This window comes from Gadus morhua, chromosome 3, assembly GCF_902167405.1.
Source record: "Gadus morhua chromosome 3, gadMor3.0, whole genome shotgun sequence".
NCBI classification, from domain to species: Eukaryota; Metazoa; Chordata; class Actinopteri; order Gadiformes; family Gadidae; genus Gadus; species Gadus morhua.
Genome location: NC_044050.1, coordinates 18,568,796 through 18,594,361, shown reverse-complemented (window position 1 = coordinate 18,594,361; position 25,566 = coordinate 18,568,796). Strand labels below are relative to the sequence as shown.

General features: G+C 46.1%; 2 protein-coding genes across 3 annotated transcripts; both read left to right on the top strand.

The window, feature by feature from the left end:
• The first annotated feature begins 268 nt into the window (after positions 1-268).
• On the top strand, positions 269-6,027 carry casp3a (caspase 3, apoptosis-related cysteine peptidase a). Its single transcript, XM_030352777.1, has 6 exons — positions 269-556; positions 859-998; positions 2,560-2,688; positions 3,149-3,324; positions 3,973-4,087; positions 4,872-6,027. The coding sequence occupies exons 1-6, from the start codon at positions 495-497 to the stop codon at positions 5,099-5,101; spliced, it is 852 nt and encodes a 283-aa protein (XP_030208637.1). The 5' UTR covers positions 269-494; the 3' UTR covers positions 5,102-6,027.
• A 366-nt stretch (positions 6,028-6,393) lies between these two features.
• stox2a (storkhead box 2a) lies at positions 6,394-25,466 on the top strand. 2 transcript variants are annotated; one of them, XM_030352758.1, is made up of 4 exons: positions 6,394-7,130; positions 17,994-18,146; positions 20,381-23,024; positions 24,625-25,466. In XM_030352758.1, exons 1-4 carry the CDS (start codon positions 6,800-6,802, stop codon positions 24,827-24,829), a joined length of 3,333 nt encoding a protein of 1,110 aa, XP_030208618.1. In that variant the 5' UTR covers positions 6,394-6,799; the 3' UTR covers positions 24,830-25,466. The 2 variants fall into 2 exon arrangements, with proteins under 2 accessions (XP_030208618.1, XP_030208620.1); XM_030352760.1 differs by lacking the exon at positions 6,394-7,130 and adding an exon at positions 12,593-12,897.
• The last annotated feature ends 100 nt before the right edge of the window (positions 25,467-25,566 follow it).

Sequence of the window (25,566 nt, the reverse complement as noted above, 5' to 3'; positions counted from 1 at the left end):
ACATGGCTAGTACAGAACATTACATGCAATGAAGCAAATAACCAGTGTCGCTAGACAGGTTTTACGACTATAAATACGTAGGAGCACAGGCACTATAATAGTTAGTTGTAGTGGGATGACTAGGTACACCAAATAACGAATATAAAGTTGGTAGAAGAACGGTAAAAAAAAAAAATTGCAGGGTGCTTTATACATTCTGCATGGTATGTTCTTGGCATTTGGCCACGTGACTCGAGAATACCACTGCCACTCTCGCGTGACCGCGACATAACGGCGTGCACGGGAGAGAGAGGGAGAGAGAGATCAGAGCGAGCTGCCTGCAACGAGGACAGCATCGATTGTTTACGCCGGGGCGTTCACAACAAAGACCAACCAGGAAGGCGAACACACGGGCAGCCGTCTTAAAACATAAGTCTACAGTTCCTTTCTTATCTTTCGAGTCCAGTCGTTTCTTATCTTTCAAATCAATAAGCATTGTTTAGTCTTAAAGAAACATGTCTGCAAACGGCAATGGAGGAGTTGATTGCCCAGACGCGAAGAAGTGCGGGGAACAAGAGTAAGAGAGTATTGTCATACCGTTCTTTATTATTATTTTTTGCATCCTGAAAGTATTTTCCTAAAGCTACTTTAAGAAATATAGTGATGATGTAGTTTTCGAATAGTCCATAGTTTAGCCAATTTAATATTTAATATGCTACCTGGGAAACTGGCGTGCTGTATTGTATGATATAAAACCGCTGTTTTGTATGATACAGCACAACATCAACTTATAGATTCGACATTTGTACAACTGCTCTTCTGCTTTTGTTTTCAAAAAATAATGTTTCCGCATTTGTATTTCGGACTATCTTTGTTCAGCTTACAGGCGTCTTCGGTTACTCCGGGATCCATGGATGTTGACTCGAAGCCGAACGCCCAAAGCTTCAGATACAGTCTCAACTACCCCTGCATTGGCCGCTGTATCATCATCAACAACAAGAACTTCGACAGAAGAACTGGTATTCATCAAGCCTCACTGTTTGGACAGGACTTAATGTGTTTATTCCAACTGTTTATAGATTCTGCAGCTGACGTGTCTTTTTGCACTTGCGTCATTTATCAAAAAACTGAACCCACAAGGCATAGCCTATTAACAAACCATATACAGTAATATGCATCAGTATCATAATGACTAGCAGGGGCGTTTCTAGGTTTCTGAAGCATCCGGGGCTTAGCCCAAGAGGGAATAGGACAGTGCGAGCGCGGTAAATTTTGTTGTATACTTTATTGTGCATGCACATTTTTTTTCATAATGCTTTCCCTAAATAAACCAAATAGGCAGGTAATTATAGCTTTGCTACCTGACTGCTGCTTATCCCCAGACATCTAAAGTTCCATTCAAATTATTTCAGAGTAAAATGAATACAAGTGAGACTGACCTTACATTACCTATATCAGGGGTGTCAAACTCATTTTCACAAAGGGCCACTCTATGATGAAATGATAATCACACTAAGGGCCGACACAGAGTTTACTGACATGCCTTCTTTTTAATCCAAAAAGTAAAGACAACATATCTATGAATATATTGCATACAACCTGCGTACAGTGTCATATAGGCTAGGTTAATTTCAACATTTTCCGGGACAAATTATAGTTTTTTTGAGCGTCAAACATTTAATTTCCTGCATTCTGGTGGATTCTTATTCATCTATCAGTGCCTTTTCTGCATCATTTTATGGTGGAAATATTTTTTTTTCTGTTAAGGAAAAGACAACATTCAGGTTCCTAAAGAAACAACTATTATGGAATATAATGCAGTAAGGCTCTCAGGCATCCTGGATTTTTCAAAACTTTCTGCAAATTGAAAACATATCACATGTTTTGGGTATTTCCTTTTTAGGAATCATGACTCAGCACCAGTGTTAACTATTTATGACACTTAATATTGGTAATGAAATGACAGCCACCATTGGAAGGGTGGGCAGCTAGCTAGTTAGCTAAATTATAACTTAAGGCAAAAGTTAGAAACAAATCATGTTTGGCATGCTATTTAGCCTCATAGATTGGCCTACTTACAGCCCACAGAAAACTGACATATTTTCTTCAATGCAAGTTCATCAATTCATGGCTTAAAATCTTGAGCAGTAGAACAGAAATTCCTAGCAGTAAACTACGCAAGAGTCATAACAAATGGGAGAATGTGCGACGTGCGGATATGGCACAGGCTCTGCATGCATCAAAATATTAAAAAAAAATATATTTTTTATTTTTTTATTTTTTTAACAAAAAAGATTCGGGGCTAATCAAATTAGATCCGGGGCTTTAGCCCCGAATAAAACAGCCTAGGGACGCCACTGATGACTAGTATTTTCATGCTTGTATATAAACTTTAAGATCGGGGCAAATATATACAAATTGCATAAATTGTCTTTGTATTGATGTAGCCCTTTGACTAAAGGTAAATGTTCTAGATTTGAACTGTGCAGTATTTACAATATGCAGTATTTATTAACATCTAACAATTTTTTGTTCTATTGTATTGTGAAATGATCCTTTCTATTCTTTCTGGATCTAAAGGCATGAATCAACGTAATGGTACAGACATGGATGCAGGCAATGCAATGCAGGTGTTTAAAAAGTTGGGCTACAAAGTAAAGGTGTACAATGACCAGAGCATTGACCAGATCCAACAGGTTTTAAGTTCTGGTAAGTAAGTGTTGTGCAGTCACACGGTTGGAAAAAAAGCACAATCACCAACTGCAAAGTCTCTCCATTGTCTAAATGTATACACTTGTTTACAACTGAATGTTAACGTGTCTATTACTCTTCTTGCATATATTGTTGATTGTATTAGTTTTATGCTTTTCATATTATTATGTTTTTTTAATATTGCTACTCGTGGTTATTTTTAAATCTATGTTGCAAATACACATTGCATATGTACTGCTCATTTGGGGCCGAAAAGTGTAGCGGCTACGGCCTAGGGTTTCTACTCCCAGCAGAAAGGTACAAAGGTCCGCAGCCTACCTGTAATAATCCTTGAGCAAGATGCCCTAACCCCCGTAACTGCTTCCTAATGACCGGTTTCTGATATCACCGTAAGTTACTGTTTGGAGGCTCTTTTTGGAATAAAGCATCTAACATAATAAACCCATTCGTCTTTCAGCGGCGGGTGACGACCACGGTGACTCTGCGTCCTTTATCTGTGTCTTGTTGAGCCACGGCGACGACGGCGTGTTCTTCGGCACCGACGGCCCCCTGGAACTCAGGAGCCTCACCTCCCTCTTCCGGGGCGACCAGTGCAGGTCCCTGGTGGGGAAACCCAAACTTTTCTTCATTCAGGTATGGCAATGTTGTCTCCTCTATTCCCCTGTCTTGAGGTCCAGTCTATGCAGTAGGTCCTACATACATCGTAATGGATTTCATGTAAAGTAATGAAACTCAGAAATATTAAATTTTAAGCTAGTTTATTGTTCTTCCAACAAGGCCAGGGGTTAATAACTTGAGGGGCGTGTCCTACACTTTGAATTAACATAGTTGAAGCGGATTGGTCAGGCCTGTAGAGACAGAGAGAGTCTGACTCATTACGCACACTATCACATTCAATCATGACATAACCCCCATAGATAAAGTGAATGTAGAAGAAATCTATAAAAAAAATTAAAAAAATTTGAATGATGAAATGCACGACAGAGTACTGACAGAGAGAATCATTTTCACATAAGTGGAGTGGTATGATAAGACAGCTGCTGTTAACACAGTTAGCATTTTACTTCTTTGATCGTCTTTAATGGTTCCAAATTTAAGCTGTTTTTTTTACTGGACAATGTGTATCATGGTTAAATATGGTCTAGATGTGCCCTTTCTACTAAATGTATTTCAATAGAAGATCTTTAAAAAATTCAACGTCCCCCCCTACTCAGTTTTGTATATAAGACGTGCACTACATGTTATGTCATTGTGTGTGATGGTACTCCTGTTGCGGGTCAGGCCTGCCGAGGCACAGATCTGGATGGGGGGATTGAAACGGACAGCGGGCCTGATTACGGCACAGCAAAGATCCCGGTGGAGGCCGACTTCCTCTATGCGTACTCCACAGCCCCAGGTAGGGTCCTGGTATGGTTGGGTCTACTCTAGTGGCCGGGGTGTTCACTTCCTCTATGCGTACTCCACCGCCCCAGGTAGGGTCCTGGTATGGTTGGGTCTAGTCTAGTGGCCGGGGTGTTCACTTCCTCTATGCGTACTCCACAGCCCCAGGTAGGGTCCTGGTATGGTTGGGTCTAGTCTAGTGGCCGGGGTGTTCACCTTCCAGCCAAAGGGTAATTGGTTTGATACCCATGTCAACAGACTATATGTAGGCATCCTTGAGCAGAATGCATAACCCCTACTGATTGATTATATGTATCTGAATTACCTAATAATAATAATACCTCCTATCCCTGAGATTACTATAATTCAATGCATCCAGATTTTGATAGGTAGCCTGTGTTTGGGTTTTAGGCTGCAGACAATGAGGCAAAACCCACTTAAACACCTTTTAGCTAAAGGTACACGCACACGCACTCTCACACAGACAGACAGACACACACACACCACTCCAATCGCTCTCAACGCCAATCGGTGATCCGGTAAAAAAATAGTGAGTAACTTTAATCTGATTACTGGTTTGGAAATAGTAACGCGTTAGATTACTCATTACTGAAAAAAGTGGTCCGAGGCCAGTAACGCGTTACTGATTAACGCGTTACATCACTGCTTACAGGGCACTACGTCTTTGTTGACTTGAGAATATTGTTGGCAGGTTGTAAGAAGCAGTAGGATTTGCAAACTGCCCTTGTATCCCTTTGTTTCAAACCTCAACGCTCATTCTGTTACGCATGCTTCTACAGGTTACTATTCGTGGAGAAATACTACAAGCGGCTCCTGGTTTATACAGTCACTGTGTGAGATGGTCGCAAAATACGCAAAGGAGTTGGAGCTGCAACACATCCTGACACGAGTGAACCACAAGGTGGCGGTAGAGTTCGTGTCTGCCACCAACGACCCGGGCTTTGATGCTAAAAAACAAATTCCCTGCATTGTGTCGATGCTGACCAAGGAGATGTATTTTACCCCCTGATGTTGTTATTAAGAAAATAATGTTCTAAACACATTTCGTGTTTATGTGATGGTGAAATGATATAGGATACGTTTACTGCTTTTGAGGTTTTCTTGTACATTTGACTGAAATTATGTTTGTAAAAGTAGGCGTTGTGCTCAAAACGTTGGTTGCTATTTGGGATGCATAGGCCTAACGTTACCTGTTTCAACATGTATCTTCCCAAAGAACTCCTCATAGCAATCTACAATGTTTTGGGAATATACTGCTGTGGCTGTTAAATACTTTTCATGCTATTTTTGTCACACCTTTTCACTTTTCTACACAAAAAACATGTGCTCATATTTTTATTTTGTTAGGCTACTTTGCTTTTATTTGACAGTCTAAGCTATTCGGAAGCCTGTTGGGAATGCTACCGAAATGTGAACAATCAGCCAGACTTCGTTAAGATACACCCTCGTCAAAATGGCCCATTGAAGCAGGCCTGGCTGTCTGATCTTCTTCAGGCATGCTCTCTATATAGTCATCGTGTTGTATTGTACTTCACCGCACAGAATCAGCAGGAGTTTCCCATATATTTCTGCGTAGCCAGCCAGTAGATAATCATGTAGGCCTACGTTGGTTGCAATGTACGAAGCCGAATATTTTCAGGGGACCATGTGATGTGTTTTTTGATTGGTCCTTCCCTGGACATGGTACTGACTTATAATCACTCTGCCTATGGTGCTGTTTTCTCTTGACATTCAGGGGTAATGTCTGCAGCAATATGGACCTCCACCTGTACGACTTTATCTTGCAATGCATGTATTGGGTTATAGGTTGGTTGTACGCAATGTAGAGATATATTTACATGTAATATCCGACTGTATTGGTGTATTTATAATTGCTCAGGTTTCTCATGATGTTTTAATATTTGTCCAAGCTTAGAATAAAGTAAGACAATTTTATGGATTGGTGTTTTTATGTATAGCCTACATCAGCTTTATATGCATAACGTGCAATTGGTTTGAGTATCCCGGTAGACAGTAAGATGCCTGCTTTCAATGAGATAGGACTCGCAAAGACAAAATAGTTTTCAGCCACAAAATGTTAGTATTACACACTCAAGCTTTAAAGATGGATAATAATGTTCAGCTATATTTGCTTGTTTCTAAAATCTTAGCAATTAATTAGGCCTACATGTGTAAACAAATGAATAATGTCGTAGCTCACTGGACTTGCTGACATAGTATCGCTAGTTATGGGCTGTCCTCTTCCCTGACTTCGGTTTTCATCCATAATGATTTTTCCCAGACTGATTTATACTGACGTATTCTGCTGTAGGCCTCCAACGGTCGCGCTCGCGCCATTTCCGCACTTTGCGCAGGTTGCCTCCAGTCCGAGGCTACCTGGTGTGATGAACGTGTTCACGGGCAAGGATGAGGTCATCACTTGGAGCGGTAACCCAACGATCCGTCTACTTTTCTCTTTGATAGGCCGAAACTGGAGGGACGCTTAATGCTTGCTCTGTTTTTCATGTAATTTCTTATCATCAGACGGCACGTTCACCGAATCGGTTTATATGGAAGTGTATTCAGTTTACTTTGGAAGCTCGGTCAACTTGAAACAAGCTAGTTTGGCTGCAGCTCGGCAACTATTTGTAGTAGGACGCATCGTAAAATAAAGTTAACAACGCGCGTATAACGACTTCCAGCGGTTACGGGCGATTTGTTTACCCCCATGGCTAAGTGTTTCCAGATAGCACCCAATGCCATAGCCTTGGTGCTGTCGCGCGTCCGTGGAGATCGAGAGGACACAACATCCAACAAGCCTTCAGAAAAGTTAAAGCGTCTCACAGGCTATGAGATATTTGCAGATTTCAAAGCTGCAAACATGCAGCACTTCTGGAATAAGGGCATGATGCATGCTTTGTCTGAGATATTCTGCCTGGGCTGGATAGACCAGCATGTGCTTCTCGTCCAAGGGAAGGAAGAGCACCTTGACGTCCTCAGGAACGGATGGGCACGACGGGTCCTCAGCCCACCTGCAGGGTTCCTCATCAAGTGTATAGGTAGGCCCATCGGTCTTCAACGCGTCGTGACACTACAGTTGCTTTATGCGTGTTATGAACACTTCTAATATCACTGGTTGAAAAACATGTTTCTACAGCTATCCTCTTCTCTCCTCACACTGAAAACAAGATTAAAACCATAGTAGCAGGCCTTTTGATAATATTAGGTACAAGATAACAGTTTACAGGAAATAATAATTACAACAATCAGGAGGCGGTAGTGACCAAATATATTAATAATCTGGCTCTAGATCAGCCTCGAGCCTGGCTCTAGATCAGCCTCGAGCCTACCAGATTTTCGGTGTGGTTGAAGCTTAAATGTTGTCAATATAATTCTATAAAATAAGATCGTATTGTTGTATCATAAATTACAATACTTCGCAATGAGATAAGTTCTGTTGTTGAGGACAGGCCTGATGTTTGAAATGCCATAGGCCAGCAAGTGGGCAAGAGTACTATTGGGGATAATAATGACTTTGATGTGACAGATGATAGTGAACTTGTGATAAGATGATTTAATGATAAAAGTTCCTATAGGCCCCTAACATGAAACCACCTCTGGACCTGGATTATAAGGACTATAATATCTTGTCAGTGTTGAAGTGAAGGTGTTATGCCAACAATACAGCTGTTTATACCACCATATCACCTCTAAACAGGCTTTTTTTTTTAGAAGGCCTACTGTGATTACATCACAACAGATACTTTTCACACATCATGTTATACGGGATAATTTGATAATTTAGATGGTCGGCCATTGTAAACAAAGGAGAATATTCAGAAGATTGACTTATTCATGTTATGATTCTGTCAGATTCCTCTATCCATCCATAAGCTATTTTATATGAAACTTCAGAAGAACATTGAATCTGGAAACTTGAGGCAACTTTATAAAAGCACTGTTCACACTGGAAATTGTTCCAAACTAGTCTGAACTAGCCCTACTAGACAAGTTAAACATTTTGTCATCGCTCAACTCCAGTTGGTATAAAAAAAAGATATGCACCTGCATGTTTCATTTTTAGTTCTCATAATCTAGTTATCTATCATGCTTTCGGCAATAAAATATACAAACATGATGGTTCACACGCTTGGACATATGATGTGACAGCAATACTTGTCGTAACTGAAGCGGATATACTGTCTGTGTGTCAGCTTGCACATGTGCCCAGTATGCAGAGAAATCAGCCACAACAGTCGATATTTAATCCTCAAACCAAATGCCTTTTCATTTGTTCAGAATAACTGAGCATCAAAAGGGCATACCGATCCAGAAAAACTATCAGATTATATAAAATGTAGTAAAGGTAAAGCAACATTTAAGTGTAGGTCTAGGCGATTCGATTTTTTTCCACACAATCGTTATGTATACATCTTATAATCTACTTAGTACAGTCTTGGCTAGAAGACAAGGTATTGTGAAATGATGCGTAGCAATCCAACTTAGACTTTAGGTGTTGAGTGTTAGCTTGTGATAAGCTAAAGCTTTTGTGTGGCTGGTATTGTCTCACACCAGCAGCTAGCTGGGAAGAAGTGGCAAATTAAGCTGACGACGATAAGCGTTGGAATGTTTGTCTTATAGCTAATAGCTCACCACACCGCGTAATGGGTCATCCATTACACATTATGCTTATAGACTACATAATACATCTGCATGTGAAATTGTTTATTTGTCAAAATCTGAAATTAATACTTTTTTGCTTTGCTTTGAGATGATGACATCTTGAACATAATGAATCAACAAGGGCTTTAATAAGATAAATATTTTTATATTTATCCCAGTTGCTCATTTGATAGACTGGAGAGATCCGCTCATTAAAAAAAAACGGCAAACTATGTGCCATGTAAATTGTGATAACAGTATAATAAAGTTATTGTCATAAGTCCTCTTTGACTTAACTCTGAATACATATGGAGAGACTTTCAGCTTTTACACAGGAAGGAGGAAATATGCTTGGGGCGGTAAGAGGGGGGAGATACAAGCTGAAGGAAGGAAAAGGAGTGTCCTATTGGAGAATTGGTGGAAACGGAAGGCAACAGTGGCAGGTTTGACTATATTTCTTAATGTGTTGTGTGGGGCCTCTAGCACTTCAACAAGTCCCACATTTGTCTATTCAGCTGGTTGGTCCCTGGGATGGCAGGTGTCGGCTGTGGCCCACTAGAGGGCAGTCCGGATCACTGTTTGAACGAAAGTGGGTCGAAGGTGAAATGGAATGAAATCCGCAGCGTGTAGTCATTTAATAGTATCGCACTGACAAAGAGACAGTTTGAATGCAATTGGATGCTGTTCGAATGTTATGCAATTCAAATGTGAATATGTACTTATCAAAATTGTTAGTTTGGTTTGTCCTACTCCATTTATTTTATTGGAATACCTTTATTCCAAAGTGTGTCCTACACCTTGTGTAGACATTTGTATGATAAGTTATAGGCCTATTAATACTAAATAGATCTAAAGGAAGAGTTTCTCTAGAATATAATAACTGCTTTATTTAGATGTCTCCTATGTAGATGTTAAATATAAATGATATTTTATTATCCGCGTATGCGTCCAGCATTTGCTGCTAACATCATGGCTTTGCAGCATTGTCAAAAACAAAACACGTCCTCAATGACTCGAGTAGCACGCGCCATATTATTACATATCAACGCATTCAGACAGCATTGGTCGGCCTCGTGTCTGCTCCATCCACCAATATATCTCTCGTGTCTGGCCCTTTAAGGAAACGCCACTCGAAGGGCAGCAAGCTATGAGCTCATCGGCTTGGGTCGTCATAGCAACAAAGGCTGTTGCAGCAGTAGCAGCAGCAGCAGCAGCAGCACTACTGAGAAATAAGATGGCTGGTGTGGTGTGTCTCTCTCCCCCCTCCTCATCCTCCTCCTCCCCCTTCTCCTCACCTCCTTCTCTTTGGTACTACTGAAGTGAGGCAGATTGGTGGTGACGCTCTGTCCCCCCACAACCCCCAAGCCCTCTGCCCTGCCCTCTTTCACCCCCCCCCCCCCCATTTCTCTCTCTTTTTCTCTCTCTCTCTCTCTTTTCACTCTGTCCCTCCGACCGTCCATTCACACACGCACATGTGAGTCAGCGAGATTAGCCCTAGCAAAAGGCAACACTGGATTGGAGAATGGAAACACGGGGGGCGAGGGGGATAGTGATCCAGTTTACGCTGCCAAATCAGTAGATTCTCAGCATTATCTATCTATGTATCTATCTATCCGTCCATTTACCTACTGTCTTCACTGCATAGGTCTGGGAGAATGGCTGGTGTGTCTGGAAGACAGATATGAGCCAGATCCCATAGAGGTGTAAGGAGTCCCAGCGTTTTATGTTCCTCCCACTGTCAAGTGATGATTGTTATCAGGGCTAGGGCTACAAAAAAAAGGACGATTCTTTATCAGTAAGGGAGAAAGGTGGCTGTCATAATAAAGGCAGCCTTTATCCTCTGGAAAATGTGTACAACACAGATGTGAGGACAGAAAGGTTTTTAGGATACACACTAGTAGGCAAAGCAGGGATACTGTGATCTTGGACATCATGCTCCTGCATGAAAAAAAGAAAGAGAAAAGCTGTTCATATTTGCTCTTCTCTTTTTGCCTTTATGCATGTCCTCGATCTCTCACATCCTCTCTCTCTCTCTCTCTCTCTCTCTCTCTCTCTCTCTCTCTCTCTCTCTCTCTCTCTCTCTCTCTCTCTCTCTCTCTCCCTCTCTCTCTCTCTCTCTCTCTCTCTCTCTCTCTCTCTCTCTCTGTCTCTCTCTCTCTCTCTCTCTCTCTCTCTCTCTCTCTCTCTCTCTCTCTCTCTCTCTCTCTGTCTCTCTCTCTCTCTCTCTCTCTCTCTCTCTCTCTCTCTCTCTCTCTCTCTCTCTCTCTCTCTCTCTCTCTCTCCCCCCCCTCCCCTTCAGCCTCAATCATCCAGACACAGACGCATGCATGCTCACGCAGGATCACGCACAGCGGGCGGACGCGCGCATTCACACACACATACACACACATTCTCACACGCGCACATACACACGCAGACACACATACGTACCGCACACACATACACACACACACACACATACTCTCACACCCTTCCTTGAGGTGCTGTGAGCAGCTGCAGCAATAGCGGTGAAAGAGATTGGCCGTTGACTGGAGTTTGTGGCTCCCCTGTTTAATGAATGGCCACCACAACGATCAACGCTGGAGCTCCCTCTTCTACTCCTCCTCCGCCACCTCCTCCTCCTCGTTCTCCTCGTTCTGCTCCTGCTTACTCCTATGGATTGCGGCGTACGGTGGATATCTATTCTTGAATTTATTTATTTATTTTTCCGGGGCTCTCCATTTTTTCCTGCCCACCCGCTCCCGCTGAGCTGTTTTGGCAAGGGGGACAACACCGTCTGGTGTGGGATCGGATAAAGATGAAAGTGAAGGTAGCCACTTCGGTCCTCTGTGTTCTCCGGAGCTTTCGCTGCCCGTCGGGGTGAATGGAGCATTTCTCTCTCTCCTTGCGTTCTCTATCTCTCTCTACCTCTCTTCCTCTTTTTTTTTTAAGCAGCCTCTTTTGTTTTGCGGGGCACGGCCGAGCACTCCTGTGGTGAATTGAGCTGCTGGTGAAAAAGACCAGGGCCTTTTATCCTTAATCCCTCCATTCTGTTCCTCTTCTCCTTCCCGTCCGTTCCCCCCCCCCCCCCCCCCCCCCCCCTTCTCCTCCCTCCCTCCATTCCTCCCATACTCCAGCCCTCCCTCCCTAGCGTTACTTTTCAGTAAAAAAAAAACGGGGATCTTTTACACCTCTACGAGAATCCCTCAGCCCTCCTCGCCGTCCTCCTTGCTAACCAATGCTCCATTTCCCTCATCCCTACCCCTGCCCCCCCACCTCCTCCTCCTCCTCCTCCTCCTCCTCCTCCTCCTCCTCCTCCTCCTCCTCCTCTCTCCTGCTCCCTCCTCCCGCACCAGAGTGGCTACGTAATGTGCCTCCCTACGCATGCAAATGGGGATGCTACAAATGGTGGCTGGGACTGATGCCGATGACAGGGTGATGCCGCGCGCATTCACCTCCACCCTCGCCACGACTACCGCCACCACCACCGCCACCGCCACCACCACCGCCGCTGCCGCCGCCACCACCACCGCCAGCGATCCACACCAGCCCCAGGGGAGATCTACCCCCAGCGTTCCATGCCAAGCCGCCGCGATCCGCTCCGCGTCCAATGTCACGCGCCGGCGGATGTAAATGAGACACGCGAGTGTGTGTGCGAACGTGCGCGCTGGTTCCTGCCATGTCCGGCGTGTGAGTGCTCTAGCGGGACGTTTCCTCGGCCGATGCGGGGGAGGCACTGAGCCCGAGGTTGGTCGACCTCCCCCCGCACCCCCCTTCCCCTCCTCCCTCCCCCCTCTCCCCTCCCTCCCCCCCTCCCCTCTCCCCTCCCTCCCACACCCGAGCCGCCTCGCTCCCGGTGCCGGTAGCCCGCCTCCCGCTCCTCCTCTACCTCCTCCTCCTCCCGCTCCTCCTCCTGCTGGACCCCCTGGCCGGGTAGGTAGGGGGGGCGAGGGGGGGTCACCATGAAGAAGAACCGTAGCAGCGCCGTCGGCGGCAGCGGGGGAGTGGGTGGTGTCGGCGGCGCCGGCGCTAGGCGGGCCTGGGCCGGCGCCGACCCGTCGGAGCGCCCGGCCGAACGCAACCTCTCCTCCCGCGGCGAGAAAGACGCGCGGGCGCCCAAGCAACATCTCCCTCCCCCTCCTCCCCCCCACTTCTCTCCGTCCCCACCGGGTTACCGTGCGGCAGGTGAGTGTGATCCCAGCCCTACCTCCCCCTCCCTCCCCCCGACCCCCCCTTCTGTACCCCCCTACCTACCGGCCGTACCCCCGTGTACGTTCCCGTGGCAACCGCGTCTCCAACGCCGCTGGGCCTCAGATGCTAACGCTCTAAAACTAGCGTGGAAAGGAAGAGGGGGAAAAAAAAAGCGTGGAGTTGTGGGAGGCATGTTGACTGGATGTGTGTGAGGCTTTAGCTGTGCGTAGTAATCGTAGTCGTTTACTATGCGTGATATATATCGATTTACATTTGAGTTCTTATTGACTTATAGTTATAAATATCCGATATTTATGTTAGCATCTTTGTAGGCAAGGGTTTTGGAATGAATGAATGAATGTTGTATACTCTCGCTACACTCGTGAGATGCACATGGGTCGTAGTACATTCGACTGAATAGAATATCTTTAGTTTGTACGAGGCATTGGCACGCTATACATGGCGCAACTTTAGTGTCAAATACCAAGCATGCAGTGAGGCCAGTCGCTCACACGCTGGTGGGACGTGGAGCACAGGTTGGAATAATCGTCAGCGTGATAAAAAAAAAGTCAAGGGCGCAGATGAGCATATCGAGAATGCAGAGAGTGTCGAGAGGTCAGAGGAAGTGATTGTGCGCCCAGAAAGTGGAACTGGGCATAAGAAATTGTACTTTGTTTGGGCATGTTTCTCTACCCACAGTACCCTCTCACACTCAGCCTGCGCTCGCTGGACGTGGTCGCTCTACATTGTCTCCAAACTAGATTGATCAGTATGATTGACGTCTACCGTAAGGGCCAATTGTAGCTCTGTCTTTTGCTACAGTACCGTTGATTGGCTAGCCAAGTTTATTGCGGGAGAGGGCGGGGCCATCGGTTCCCGATGTGTTGATGTCGGGGGGCCCCAGTCATGGCAGCGGCCCCTTATGATCTTAATGTTGTTTTGGTTACTGGTTTGCGCTAAACATAAGGCAGTTGATGATTATTAATGTTGCCACATGTTTTTGACAAGGCAAACCGATTTAAGGTTAGCTTCAGGTGTTAGTTTGGGCGAGAACAAGCTAAAGTAGCAGTGGTTACCTCGAATCTTCGAAGATCTGAAGATTCGACGATTAGAGACTTCGATAGAAATACAATTAGTCTTCTTTAATAGTAGACTCATCGTTTCGGAAAAATTGTTATTGTGAAACAGCAGGAAATTTAATTGGGGTAATGGGGTTGCTAAATTAGCGATATCAAAGCATTGCTTGCCTACTAGAAGTAAAAGCCTGTATACTGTGATTTTGTGGGGATGGGGGATGGACTTGGTCTTCTTCATTTCGATACCATTTAAGATGATGCAAACAAATCAGCCGCTGTCATACTCTGGTGCTTGTGAAAATGATTTGTCTTCGTCAGAACTAAGTAGTTTCACTTTATCGATGCGGAAATCGAACTTGAATGCAGATACATTCAATGGACGTGCACATTGTCGAGATTTTGTAAAAAAGTTGGATGTTATTTTGGGAGGCACTAGAGGTTTGGGAAACCCTGAAGCCATTTGGCTATTTTCAAGAGTTCAAACCACTCAAAAGCTAAAAGAAACGTTTAGCGAAAACCAGCCACCAAAACAACAATAATATCATAAGTTGTACTTTACTTATCGGAGAAGTAGGGTTTGTTACAATGAAGTTTGCTGTTACAATGAAGTTTGCTGCAATAAAGGAGGCTGCAGTTTGAGGGCCGCATTCTATAACCGCATCCTAGTGCCGCATTTTAGGAAACTATTTATTTTTTAGGAATTTAAATAGTACTTTCGGTCCAAGTAGTTCATTTTAAAAGTACTATTTTTAAGGGTTTATTACACCCCATCACCACTCTCCGTCTAAAGACTTGATTTATTCCCCCCAAATTCTTCAGTACTTGCAGTTGAACTTGCTCGCTAAGAGGTACTTGCCTGGCAATTTGTGTTATTAGCTCATTATCAGATCAAATAAAGGCGGAATCGTATGCTATGGCCTTTAGAGTCACTAGGTCTCACAAGATATTTCAAAGGTTGGAGAGGCATGTCACCAGGACGACTCCGGTGGCAGATTTTGAATTATTAATATAGCCCTATGTCTTTATGTTTTGATACAATGATAAACTATTTCAAGCAACCATACATTACACAAAGAAAACTAGAGCACCTGCCCCTCCTTCACCCATCAGCCCAGCACAGAGGTTCATACCATTCACGGTTTCCCCCTTTCGTCCCACCAACCTCCACAACATTCGTCCCATCCCACAGCACATCCCTCTCTCCACCCCATCCACACCTCCACCTCATGATACCGCTGCTCCACCTCATCCACCTCTGCTCCCTCCGTCCGTCCCTCCAACCCATCCACACCTCCACCTCATGATACCGCTGCTCCACCTCATCCACCTCTGCTCCCTCCGTCCGTCCCTCCACCCCATCCACACCTCCACCTCATGATACCGCTGCTCCACCTCATCCACCTCTGCATACCTCCATCCATCCCATCCACACTACATCCACCCTTCCATCCCACAACCTCCACTCCTTCATTCATCCCTCCACCACATCCAGCCATCTGTCTTCTTCATAGTTTGTCTTCTACCTCTCCATCCCTCGTTCCACACCTCCACCTCTCCACCACATCCATCCACCCCTCCGCATCGCTCCATCCACCTCTTCACCCCTGCCTCCACCCCCTCATCCCAGCACCCCATCTTCATTACAGTCTCAATGTCCACACTGACACTCTAGTATTAAACCTGGACTTGTCCCTCAGGTTAAGAAGGGACGTCTCAACCAGGGACGACGGATCCATATCCCTACTACCCAGTCTGGGTGATTCTGGTTCTGTCTAAGACCTTTGCACGAATGTGTGAACTGCCTCCCTGTATCGTACAGTGAACGACAATAGCATCGCTAAGAGCCTCCAGGACTCCTGAGAGAGACATTATTAAACCAAATAGAAATTACATGTTATTCACATTTGAGTTAATCTGTGTTCCATGAAAACACCTCATTTGGCTATAGAGTACGTGAAAGTTCCTAAAATGTGGCAACACATGTCGTAGCACCGCAGAATAGATCTACATAATAACTGGATATAAAAAATGCTAAATATCTTAATCAACATTGCAAAATAGTCAAAATGACGAGACTGGCTGATAAAACGTGCTCTGGGGTATACAGGCAGTGAGCACACTTTAATTGTTACAAATTTTCACCTTAATATAAATGGTAAAACAATGAGTAATAAACATTTACACTGACGACGGTAGGCTATTGCAGTTGGATGTAGCTGACAGACACTGATCACCTATACAATCTTCAATCAGCTTCAGTTTCAGTAATGTGATGGCTACAATTAAGTATCATGGTCATTAAGTCCACAGTTAATATGACTCCTAGTTTGGCTTTTTGTCATGAAAAACTAGGGTCCTAGAAATGCGATCCTAAAACGTCAGCCCTAAAACTGCAGGAACATACCATTAACTATTGAAACTTACGCTATTCAAGTAGAGTAGACCTTGATATTAATGTTGGCTTGGTGAGTGGTTTTCGCTATACAAATGGCTTTTTATGTTTAGTAATGTTTGCTACATGTTTCGGAGAATTCCGATGTCAGCTTCCATATTACTAGGCATCTACTCGCCAAAACTAACGGTAGTAGCTAACGTTAAATCGATGGTTGAATTCACTGAAAAATGTAATCAAAACAACAGTATTATCATTCTCACTTAGTTCTACTAACAGGACCAAAGGAGCTTTCCTTTGCCCGGCAGCTTCCATGATTCGGGCTCTTATATGAAGGCCTTCGAGATGGATTGCCCCGGCCCCCACCCCCCTCTCAGCCCACCCCCCTCTCACCCCAAACACAATAAACTTGGCTAGCTAATCCATGACATAGTAACGAAGGGCAGAGCTACGATTGGCCCATAAGGTAGACGTTAATTATTCCAATCAATCTAGTTCTGAGAGCACGTACAGAGCAGGTCAAGCTAGCCTAGGTAGATTTTGATAGGGCACTTTGGGCAGAAAAGCGGGCCAAAAGTATAACTTACTGTGCTCAGTGCCACTTTCTATGGGCACAATCATTTTCTCTGACTTCTCAACACGATACTCTTAGTCGTTTGGCTGTATAGTGTATTTATATTCACTTCTAATACAATTTATGAAGAAGAAGTCACTTTAATATAATACATACATCATTGAAAATTGCATGGTGTTGTGGTAATGGGGCCTTCCCACCCTTTAAGATGCATCCCAGATGCCAGCTAGTCTGATGTCGTAATCCAAACAGCCTTTCAACAAAGCGCCACTGCATGTGTAGTGAGTGTGTGGTGTCTCCATGGCGACGTTGAAGGCCTTACTGACAGTGTCTGCAGAGTTGTAAAACGGAAGAGCTCTTCAAAGTTTCTGAAGCCGTACATTTGTGTTAGTTTGTGAAACATAGCAGGGGATGCTAATGATAGCTGATGATGTCATCTCAGTTGACAAAGGTTCTGCGGTTAATGGTTGATTGTGCATTAGAAGAACTGTTTAATTTAAGGTATCGGTATACTATACCGATATCCAAAGACCTTACAACCTGTCCTATACCGTATAGGACAGGTTGTAAGGTCTTTGGAAATCCAGAGAATCCTATTTGTTATTTTTAAACCTCCAAACAGACTTGGCCCTGTTTACATGTGCACATTTATTCATAAGCCTTTAGGATCATAACCCTTTGTGATCATAACCCTTTATGATTAAATACTTTGAAGAATTTTAAGAGCTTATGAAGGTTATGGTTACAAGCTAGGTTATGATAACGACAAGCTGCTTAAGTTATTCAAGTTACACCCCAATGCAGTTTCAATGCTGTTTCAGTTTGTTATAGAAGTTAATAGAATCGCATTCTGAATATTGAAATACATGCTTAAATACAATAAATTCAACAATACGTTTTTTTGTACTTGCTGTACATGGGACTTCATATTGAAATATATCACATCTACACCCCAATAAGCCGGAATATACTGGAATGCAGTCCTCACACCACCCCTATGTAAAATCAGTTTGAATATGTTTTTTGTCTTTTGTCTCCGCATGTGCAGGTGATGTGTCTCCAATCAACATGTCACCAGTCAGCCAGTCGCAGTTCATCCCGCTGGGGGAGATTTTGTGTCTGGCCGTCTCCTCCATGAACTCAGCCCACAAGCCTGTCACCCGCGAGGCCTTGGAGGAACATCTCACCTCCAGCTTCCCAGGTAAATTCAATCTCTGGTACCTCTACCCATCGACCTGCTGGCGGTCTTATAGTCAGTTCCAGTGGCAATGGGCCTTGTTTACCCAGTGGCCATCTTGGTTCTGTCTTGGTTGTAAACGGCAGCTGGGTGAATGCCGAATCTCACATTCAGTGCCGCACACCCAGCTAGCACAAGATGGCCGCTAGGTGAATGAGTTTGCCCCACCAAGCGTTTACAACCAAGATGGTTGCTAGGTGAAAACATTTGCCCCACCATGCTGGCGTTTACAACCAAGATGGTTGCTAGGTGAAAACATTTGCCCCACCAAGCTAGCGTTTACAACCAAGATGGTCGCTAGGTGAATAAGTTTGCCCCATACACTTAGCGTTTACAACCAAGATGGTCACTAGGTCGCGTTGCCCTGCCCAGCTAGTTTCTACAACCTAGGTGAATACGTTTGCCCCAACCTAGTGTTTAGAACCAAGATTGCTGTGAATATGGTGAATAAGTTACAGGGTGTGGAAAAATAGCATGTTTGAATAGGCTTTAAAATAGTGAACCATCCATGTAAAACAAGGCAGATAAGTATTGCCACTACTACATCAGGAGTACTTTGTATGGCTCTATTTCCTGCATATTATGATAAATGGCATGAAGGAGCAGCTAGTGGACTTAATCAAGGATAGGCTATATGCAATCTTTGGACATTCAGGATCAACCTTTCTGCTGGGAGTGAAAAGCCCAGGCAGCTATACTACCCTGCCAGCCAATGTACTAGAATAGGTCATGTTTGTTGCCACTATATTTTCCGGGTAGCAAGCGTACCATCCATTTGGCAGTCTTGAGAAAGACTTAAATGTATTCAAGTTGCACAACAACGATTCACACATTCACGCCCCGTTGGTTACCGTTGCCAGGCCGGACAAAAGATCACCAGCTGAAGGGGTTTGAGTACAACATAATGTTCTTGTGCACAGAAGCGGATATTGTCTGCTTTTGTCAAAATAAACAAAGTATAACTAGCGTTCACTTTTCCCATTCATGACACAGAACAATCTAAATCCTCTTGACCATTTAGCTGTGTGGATTTATCTGTGTTGAGAGGCGGACAAGCAGTGGACTAGCAATACTAAGAGAGCTAAGAGGAGACATTACGCGTTGACTTTTACATTTGTGTATTTGCATTAAAAAATAGTCGCAATCGATTTGATTGAACACATGTAGGTTGATAGATCTAGCTGCTTAACATGATGTCAAGGTTGGCAAGTCGCAACCAATATAATCAGTATCCTTCCATGCAGTCTTCTTATCTGAGGCTTATAAAGACCTATCTTTGTATTCTAATATGTGTATTTTCCACACGATCACTGATAATATATGAAATTTAAGCATTCACACAGTTTGTGCTTGAAAGGCTACTGTGCAACAGCTATAGTGTAATGCAATTGGACTAGGTGGACCCTCTTTGAGCGTTGGCTCTTACTGCTACTACACTACAATCCATTACTGATTAAAAAGAATGACATCATTGAGCTGATGTAATGATAGGCAACCTCAATGCCTATTTCTTTAAAAGCTGCAATTTGAATGATGGGCTTTTAAGATATCTGAGTCAGCTAAATGTTATTAGTGGATTAGTTGAATTTGCGTAAGGGTTTGCCTCCCGTTTCACACGCAGAAAGGACTTTCTAAACAGTTGTTGACTAGATTAAATGAGGGGTGTACTCGTTCATCATTTGAATATGTTTGTCAGAGAATTTTAACTGAAACACATTGTGTTGTGCGTTTGGCCCAGAGTGAAATATTCTTCAGCATTGACAAGTTCATGAGTGTTAAAGTGTGAAGTGACAAGGAGAGAGGTGAAAAAGGCATAATGTATACATAGCAACAATACAATGAGTATGAGTCTGAAACAGTGTCAGCAACAATATTCAATTTGTTTCTCCATCATGAAAATGTGTTTTGCTTAATTTTTCCTTTAACCATCACAATATACATTTCGTTTTCCTGTTCAGCCATTTACAATTTGTTTCAAATAATGTAGAATAAGACCTGGGATAATTGATATCAAGCTCTTTGGTTCTAGCTTCAGAATTGTGTCCTTCAATTTGAAGCGTTCTGGAAGTTATTATTATCATACAATCTGTACGAATAATATCAAATATATATATCTATGGATTTTATCCAGATATGGAAATCATTATCTAGTCATGTCTTTAATAGTAACCAACTTGACCCTGTGCCTCCCTGTGTAGGTGTTCCCACCCCCAGCTCTGAGGTGGTGCGACACACGCTCAACATGCTGGTGAGAGAGAGGAAGATCTACCCCACGCCGGAGGGCTACTTCGTGGTCACTCCCCAGACCTACTACATCACCCCCTCTCTCATCAGGACCAACAACAAGTGGTACCACCTGGACGACCGGCTCACCGACCGCACACCCCCGCAGTCCCTCCCCCCCCAGCCCCAGCTGCAGTGCACCCCTCCCCCGTCCGGCAACGCCATGCCTTCCGCCCTGCGGGAGCGGCCCGTCCGCAAGAACCACGGCGACGCCTACAACGCCCCCGGCGACGACGCGTCCAGGGGCCACCCGTCGGCCCCCGGCGCGGCGGCCCCCCCGGGCAAGACCCTGAAGGAGCACCGCGCCGACCTCTACGCCGCCAAGCCTCCCAAGGACCGCAGCGCCGGGGCCGGGGACGCCGCGCCCAGCCCGCTCTCCAAGGAGCACGGCGGGGAGCCCCCCTCGTACCCCCACCCCCACCCTCCGCCGCCGCCGCCGCCCGCCCAGCCCACGGCGCCCACGGAGGCGGCGGAGAAGGGCAAGGGTGCGCCGTCGTCGTTCCCCTTCAAGACGGACACGCTGAGCAAGAAGAAGGAGGGCAGCGGCGGCAGCAGCGCCGGCGTGGAGAAGCAGTCCAAGCGCTTCGGCCTGCGGCTCTTCCGTCTGAGCTTCAAGAAGGACAAGATGAGGCAGCTGGCCACCTTCTCGGCCCAGTTCCCGCCGGAGGAGTGGCCCCTGCGCGACGAGGACGTGCCGGCCGCGCCCATCCCCCGGGACGTGGAGATGGAGATCATCCGCCGCATCAACCCGGACCTGACGGTGGAGAACGTGGCGCGCCACACGGCCGTGATGAAGCGGCTGGAGGAGGAGCGGGCGCACAAGAACAAGAGCGCGCTGCACCACAACGCGCGCAGCCGCAGGGGGCGGGGCCACCGGAGGCTGCCGCACGGGAAGTCGCGCTCGCACAGCAAACCGCGGACGTGCCGGGGGGACCCGTCGGACGCCTCCAACTGGGACCTGGTGTTCATGGAGCGGGACTACCGCTTCTTCAGCCACTCCCTGGTGCGCTCGCCGCGGGAGGCCATGTACACCCTGGAGCGCACGCGCGGCGGCGGCGCCACGTACCTGGTGCACAGCAACCCCAACATCACCGAGTCGTACTGCCCCGTCGCGCCCGAGTGGGACGTGTCCGGGGAGCTGGCCAAGAGGAGGACGGAGATGCCTTTCCCCGAGCCCTCGCGCGGCACCACCAAGGAGTCCAAGGTGCAGCGGAGCCACAGTCACAATCAGGACAGGAAGTCGCGCCACGAGCGCTCGGACCAGGCCAAGGAGCGCTCCCGCTCCATGGACAACTCGCTGAAGGGCCCGTCGCTGGGCGCGCCCGAGAACTACGAGCAGGGCCCGGAGGAGCGCAGTCACTACTTTACCGACGACGGAACGCTGCGGGCTACCCAGAAGTCCTCCCACTTCTCAAGGATCATGTTCTCTGCTGCTAAGTTCCACTCTGATTTCAATGTGCCTGATTTGGGGAAAGGGAGCTTGGACGAGTCGAGGAGCCACCGGAACACGGCGGAGAGGAACAAAAGCAGAGACAGCCTGCCCACCTACAACGAGCTCATGGGCCTTTCTCCCAAGCCCTCGACGGAGGACTACTTCCAGTGCAATACGTCCAACGAAACAATCCTTACTGCCCCGTCGCCTCAGGCAAAATCAGAATATGACACGCTAACCTCATCAGGGGGACTCCACAAGGGCTCTCCGGCCGACCGCCAGACGCCTCACCTTACCTCTCCACACGCCATGGAGTACAAAGAGGAGCTGGCGGCGGCGGCCAAGGGCCCGGGCGGCGGCCCCGCGCGTCTGACCCCCAGCCAGACGCCGGAGCTGCTGCAGAGCGCCCGCCTCACGCCGCACCAACACAACGTGGACCCCGGCGGGGGCGGCGGCGGGGGGGGGGGCGCGGCCGGCGGCGCCGCTTCCCTCAAGAGGAAGGAGATCTTCAGCAAGGACACCCTGTTCAAGCCCCCGCACAACAGCGCCTTGCCGGCGGGCTACGCCGACGGCGGCGGCTACTCCAAGTCCGGCACCTTGCGGAAGGCCTCGCACGCCAAATCAACAGAGGCCCTCGACAATCCTGAGCCCCAGCAGCCTTCAAATTCAGCCACTTCCTCCGCCTCGCCGGCGGCCCTGCAGGTCTGCGTGGAGCCCAGCGGCGGCTGCGGCGGCGGTGGCGGCGGCGGCGCCTCCGCCTCCTTCGACTACTACAACGTCTCGGACGACGAGGACGAGGACGACGAAGAGGCGGACGAAGACTCGCACAAGGAGTCGCTGACGGCCGAGGACGGCCCGGACCACGGGGATTGCGGTGGCGTGGGCGGGGGCGGCGGCGGCGGGGGGGGTTGCGGGGGTGGTGTCGGGGGGGTCGGGGAGGGGACCATGCAGTGGCTGCTGGAGCGGGAGAAGGAGCACGAGCTGCAGCGTAAGCTGGAGACCAACCTGACCCTGCTGAGCCCCAAGGAGACGGAGGGCGGCGGCGGGCAGAAGTCGGCGCATTCGGCTCGCCTGGACAGCATGGACAGCAGCAGTGTGACGGTGGACAGCGGCTTCAATTCGCCCAGGTGGGTCCCCGCGCCGACGCCTTCCGGACACCGGGGTGACCTGTTCAGTCACTGTTGTTGGGTGGATGGGGGTGGGGGAGACCGCTTGATGGCTCCATCATAAACATGTACAGGGAACAATGGAAATGAAGCAAAATGAAGCAAAAACGCATGCAAATATGTCAGCAACATACACATCAACACATTGGTTGATGTGTTTATGTATCTTTATTATATAAAGAAGTATCTTTGATACATGGGGTTATAGATCTCATAAAATAAATTCAAATGAATTTGAAATCAAACTTTATATTTACAATACTGCCCGTACATATGAGCTTGGCTTTAACTTAACTTACCAAGGCAGAGGCCTCTACTTTTACTTTCTGTTCCTTCCGTCGTGGCCTATTTCTTTGTTTTGATCATTTTAGAATCATTGCTGTTTTTGTAATTATGCTGGGCCCTCCTCTGTGCAACCTACTGCAGGGGGTCTTGCTCGGGAGGGGGGGGCTGGTGTCTTGAGGGGGGCTTGTTTTGATGCTCCGCTCATCTTGGTCATAGTTGCACTCCTGATGGACCTTGCATGGTTGCCATGCAAGGCTGAGAGAAAAAGTGTGCTTTGACTGGCCACAGTGGTTAGAGAAGCGCTATTAATTGCAGTACAGTTACCATTCAAGGCAGCAAGGCCAAGTCTGTAGCTTTATTGAGCTTGATTTTATTTGAATAGTATTTGCCCAGTGATGAGAACCATCTCTCAAGGGAAAGCTTGACATACCTTTTAACCAATGCAACTGTATACAGTGGATTCAAATTAAAACTTAAAAACCATTTATAGCACCACTATGGCGCTAGTATTCAGTGTATCTTTTAATCTCCCCAGTTCGAAATGCATTACAATGCATACTTTCTATGGTTGAACTTATGAACTGATGAAAAGTTTGAGTTGAAAAATATAAAGTTTAGTTTTGGGACTTCTAAATAGTTTTTTTAATGTTGTGAACTTTACTCAGCAATGCATCTACTATGTGATGTCAAAATAATGATTCATTATTTAATTCTTTCTGCATTGGTAGTGGGTTATAGTAACATCTCACCCAAACAGCAAAATATAAATATTTAACACCACTAGATACATTAAATGTATTCATCTTATCTCAATACAAACCGAGGATAGTGTAGTGGCTACGCTGTTTGATCCCCAATGTCTCAAGTAAGATGCTTAACCCATCCCTAACTTTTTTAAAGGTGACATATTATACCACCAGGTGTGAGTGTGATTAGCCGTTACAAGCCGTTTTAGAAAATCTGCCTCTTCTGACATCACAAGTAGGCGTGTCCACCTAGATGTGTGCTGGATAGATCAGTGTACCAGCCTACAAAGTGGACTGAAGCAAACGTTACTCATCTATCCGTCATACATCTAGGTTGACACGCCCACATGTGATGTCAGAAGAGGCCGATTTTCATAACGGCTAATCACACTCACACCCGGTGGTATAATATGTCACCTTTAACACCCTGCTTTGTATAACTAAGATGGCTCAGTGACTGAATAGTAAGCAGGTCACGTCCTGTTCTTGCTTTGATAACCCCTGTGCTGTCGTGTCTTGGTGGGGGATAGGACGCGGGAGAGCCTAGCCTCCAACACCTCCAGCATCGTGGAGAGCAATAGGAGACAGAACCCCGCGCTGAGCCCCGGCCACATGGGCACCCCGGGCCACATCGGCCTGCCCTTCAGCTTCCGGGCCATCCCAGAACCGCCCAGCGCCCAGCCCGAGAAGCTCCAGAAACCCTCCAACTGTCTGGCCTCCATCACCAGTGTGTGACCAACGCAGCTCGGGAGGGCGAGGGACAATGGGTAGAGGTGGTGGAGGAGGAGAGAGAGAGAGAGGCAAGGGGAGTTGAAAGAACTTTCCCTTGTTTATTGACACATTCACACACACACACACACACATACAGATACACACACAGAGATGCACACACAAACATACACACGCATCTCTCTGGACTCCCGTGAATCAATTTACTATGACTGTTACGAAGACAGGCATGGCATCGAGTGACTGTTCCCACAGCTTCATGAACTTAACTGCAAAATAATAAAGAGAAGAAGAAGAAATATAACAGAACATCATGACATTTTGTACCCGCATTGCAAGACAACTGTAGGTGAGGAACACCCTACACTAAGTACTATGAATTTGGTGACATGGATTTTAAGTTTGGCTTATATTGAAGTTCCTAATTATTGGTATTGGAAAGTAGTAGATTATAGGATTCAAGTTACATTTGGAAACATCAAAACTTTTTATATTACTTAACAATACATGTCCAATTAAATGTTTTCCTTCATGAAACAGAATCACATTTTCAGGATGGTTTTAATGTATCAGCACAATGTGAAAACAATAAAGAATACTCCTGAAAACAAAGAATGGAAGAGATTAAAAACATAGATCACAACAGATTTGTGTACCGCAATGCAAATGATGTATGTATACTCAATACTTTTTGATATTCTAATTATTATAATGGTGGTATTAAAGATGCTATGTGACCAAAA